The 3,297-nt window shown below is 33.3% G+C and overlaps 1 protein-coding gene across 1 annotated transcript; it reads left to right on the top strand.

Moving 5' to 3' along the window:
• The first annotated feature begins 2,349 nt into the window (after window positions 1-2,349).
• Window positions 2,350-2,975, top strand: LOC108775766 (putative nuclease HARBI1). Its single transcript, XM_018542221.1, has 2 exons — window positions 2,350-2,392; window positions 2,487-2,975. The coding sequence occupies exons 1-2, from the start codon at window positions 2,372-2,374 to the stop codon at window positions 2,973-2,975; spliced, it is 510 nt and encodes a 169-aa protein (XP_018397723.1). The 5' UTR covers window positions 2,350-2,371.
• The last annotated feature ends 322 nt before the right edge of the window (window positions 2,976-3,297 follow it).

The raw sequence follows: 3,297 nt of genomic DNA, 5'->3' as shown, positions 1-3,297 counted from the left end.
TATATATATATACTTACTTTGACTTTTACACTGTTGTAAATAATCTTTTATCAAGATAAATATTTTTGATATGATAATATATTAACTATAAAATATCGCGCGAGCTGATTGAGTTTTAGTGTACGTATTAATAGAGGTTATTAGATGAAATCGAAATATATAGTGTCAAATGCATAACCGATACCGAACTGATATCCTCTTACACATATAACAGCGACACTAATTTGTTACCTTTCAGGTGCATATCAGATATACGTAAGCAAATTGAAATTAAATTTGCTTTCATCATTTCGTGTAAAATACATATCCGATATATGTCAATTGAAATTGAAATTATGTTACGTTTCTGCAACGGAAATTATATTCGGACGTGCTGTATGGGTTGTAGTCTTAAATTAATATTTATAATTTTATTTACCACGATAGTCCTTTCAAATCTTGAAGAAGGCTTGAGATCAGATGCAGCGCGGCGTATAGGAACGACGTAGGATGACCTAGTACAGAAAAATCAATAAAGCTACAAAAAATATAATTTCAGTAAGATGCGCTCCGTGATCTCTCATGATGCGCACGATGCATAAGTTGTCCTTGTTTAACATTTGGTAAGCAACAAAGATAAACAATGCATCAAGGCTGCGTTCGGAAACATCACTCGAGTGCCCCAGTGTTTCGTCTTATCCTCGTTTAACATGGGTGAACAACAAGGATAAGACGATGCATAGTCAATCTGTCAGTAAGAATTACTACTTGCAGTCTTAAATTAATATTTATAATTTTATTTACCACGATAGTCCTTTCAAATCTTGAAGAAGGCTTGAGATCAGATGCAGCGCGGCGTATAGGAACAACGTAGGATGACCTAGTACAGAAAAATCAATAAAGCTACAAAAAATATAATTTCAGTAATATGCGCTCCGTGATCTCTCATGATGCGCACGATGCATAAGTTGTCCTTGTTTAACATTTGGTGAGCAACAAAGATAAACAATGCATCAAGGCTGCGTTTGGAAACATCACTCGAGTGCCCCAGTGTTTCGTCTTAGCCTCGTTTAACATGGGTGAACAACAAGGATAAGACGATGCACCCCCCCGCAGCCGCCGCTTACGTTCTCAATTGTGATTGGTCAATTCGCTTACTGATTACGTTTACGGTCTTACGCTTTTCTATGTGCCATGGGCTTAAGCGAAAGCACTACATTTTAATTTATCTACTTGCGTTGCGGAATCGTTTTGCAACAAAGATCACATTCCGACTTTACATAGTAAGGTAAATATGAAATCACAAGTATCTCTCCATATATATACATATATATGTATATCTATACGTGACACACGTGTATCCATGTTCACAATGTAATAAGTTAATAACCTCAATTCACCTTATTTTCTTTTGTTTGTCAATTATACATAATTTTTTATATATTTGATATATTTTTTATTCACAGATTGTTAACGGAGATTTGAAAAAATACAGTCAGCATAGGTATCGCGTATTGTTGCACGAGTATCAAGAATTTTAGCATCTCACGTAGAATAATACATAAACTTCTCTACACAGCAGCATCAGAGGCAAAATATTAATCGCTTTTATGAGAAAGCGAATTTTCCTCGCGTAATTGGAGTATCGATTGCATACATACCCAGATAGCCAAACCTGCCAAAAGCACGCATTGCTAATTTATGCTATATTATTATAATGGCAAAAATCGAGCAACAGTCGAACACGGTTTACCATTTCAGTATAGCGCTGACAGAAATATAGCAAAAATAAAGCAGACCTGCGTCATAATTCACTAGCAAAAATTCTGTAAAATTTATCAAACGTTACCGAAATAAAGCAAGCAGAATTCGAGCATTACATGCTGGCAAAATAAATTAACAAAAAATAGATGAAAACTTGATATAAAACATGACTACATGTTAAATCAGCAAAATCTTGTTAAAAATCTGGCACACTTATTGTCATATTATGACAGCAAAAAGGCGGCAAAAACACTGCACGATCTGACATAATTAAGTACTGACAGCAAAATCGCAGCAAAAATCGAGCACGCAGCCTGCCGTCACGACGTAACGGCAGGCTGTCAATACTTGATTATGTCAGATCATATTGTATTTTTACCGCGTTTTCGCTGTCACGATGTGATAGCAAATAATGATTGATTTTTGTTGTTTATTTCTATCGTTGTGTTAAGTTGGCAGGATAAGCTGTTAGAAACTGAGCTTAATGAGGAAGCAGCAGCTTGATATCTGCTGCACGTCATGATCAAGTTTGCTGGCATACTGCTGGCATACTCCTAGCATTTTGCTATCTGGGTATATGTATTGTTAATCCTGGAGGAAATAATGGAAAGGTATTTCGAAATCGAAAATGCTGGTTTTCATTAAATATGCAAGTATATTATTCAATAGTACTGTTTTTAATATGGAGAAACAGAAAGAAATCAGTTTTAAAATATAAATTAAATATTATGTTTGTATTATAGGTTGTATCTGGACCTCGTAGAAAAATATTGGACATCGTTGTAAGACATCCTGGTTCAGCGCATGATTCTTTAATCTTTGATCGAAGCGGTGTTCGATGTCGTTTCGAATTGGATATTCTTAATGGAATTTTACTTGGAGATAGTGGATACCCATGTCGAAAATATTTAATAACTCCTGTTTTGAGACCTAATAATGATGCAGAAATTAGATATAATGCTCATAGGAAAACTAGAGTTACCGTTGAACAATTATTTGGCAAATGGAAACGACGCTTTCCATACTTATATTATGGTTTAAGAACGAAATTAAGTACATTGGTTGCAATTATCTGTGCTACTGCTGTATTATATAATATATGTATCCAGCACGGTATTCCACCGTTAGAGAAAATTGAAGAAGAATATATACAAGATGGAGTATTTGAGGCTGTTTTTAATCAAGAAGATGGCATTGGGATTATACATAGAAGATCTGTACATATGTTTTGAATATTAATATTAACTCTTTTAAAATAAGCAATAAACGTAATTTGTCTACAAGTTCTAATTAAATGTAATAACGTGATTATAAAATTTACGCAATAAAATCTTGAAATAACTGGAAATAACTTTTTCCAAACGGTATTAATATTAATAGGAATGCAAATTATGCCAAAGTAACTATATAACAGACTTCAATTAGAAATTGAAGTACACAATATCACATTGAAAAATATACTATTGTTGAAAAAATATTGTTAGATAATAACAATATTTATAATAATACTGACTTCAGTAACATTGTATTATAAAAAATATAGACATATTCTTT

Source organism: Cyphomyrmex costatus, unplaced genomic scaffold (genome assembly GCF_001594065.2).
Source record: "Cyphomyrmex costatus isolate MS0001 unplaced genomic scaffold, Ccosl1.0 scaffold316, whole genome shotgun sequence".
NCBI lineage: Eukaryota > Metazoa > Arthropoda > Insecta > Hymenoptera > Formicidae > Cyphomyrmex > Cyphomyrmex costatus.
This window is presented reverse-complemented; position numbering and strand designations above follow the sequence as displayed.

What these genes read in the sequence shown, in the direction of transcription:
- LOC108775766 (XM_018542221.1), top strand. Translation starts at nt 2,372, where the DNA reads ATGCTGGTTTTCATTAAATAT. An exon ending in TGCTGGTTTTCATTAAATAT is followed by an intron (nt 2,393 to 2,486) that starts GCAAGTATATTA and finishes TTTGTATTATAG; the next exon opens with GTTGTATCTGGACCTCGTAG.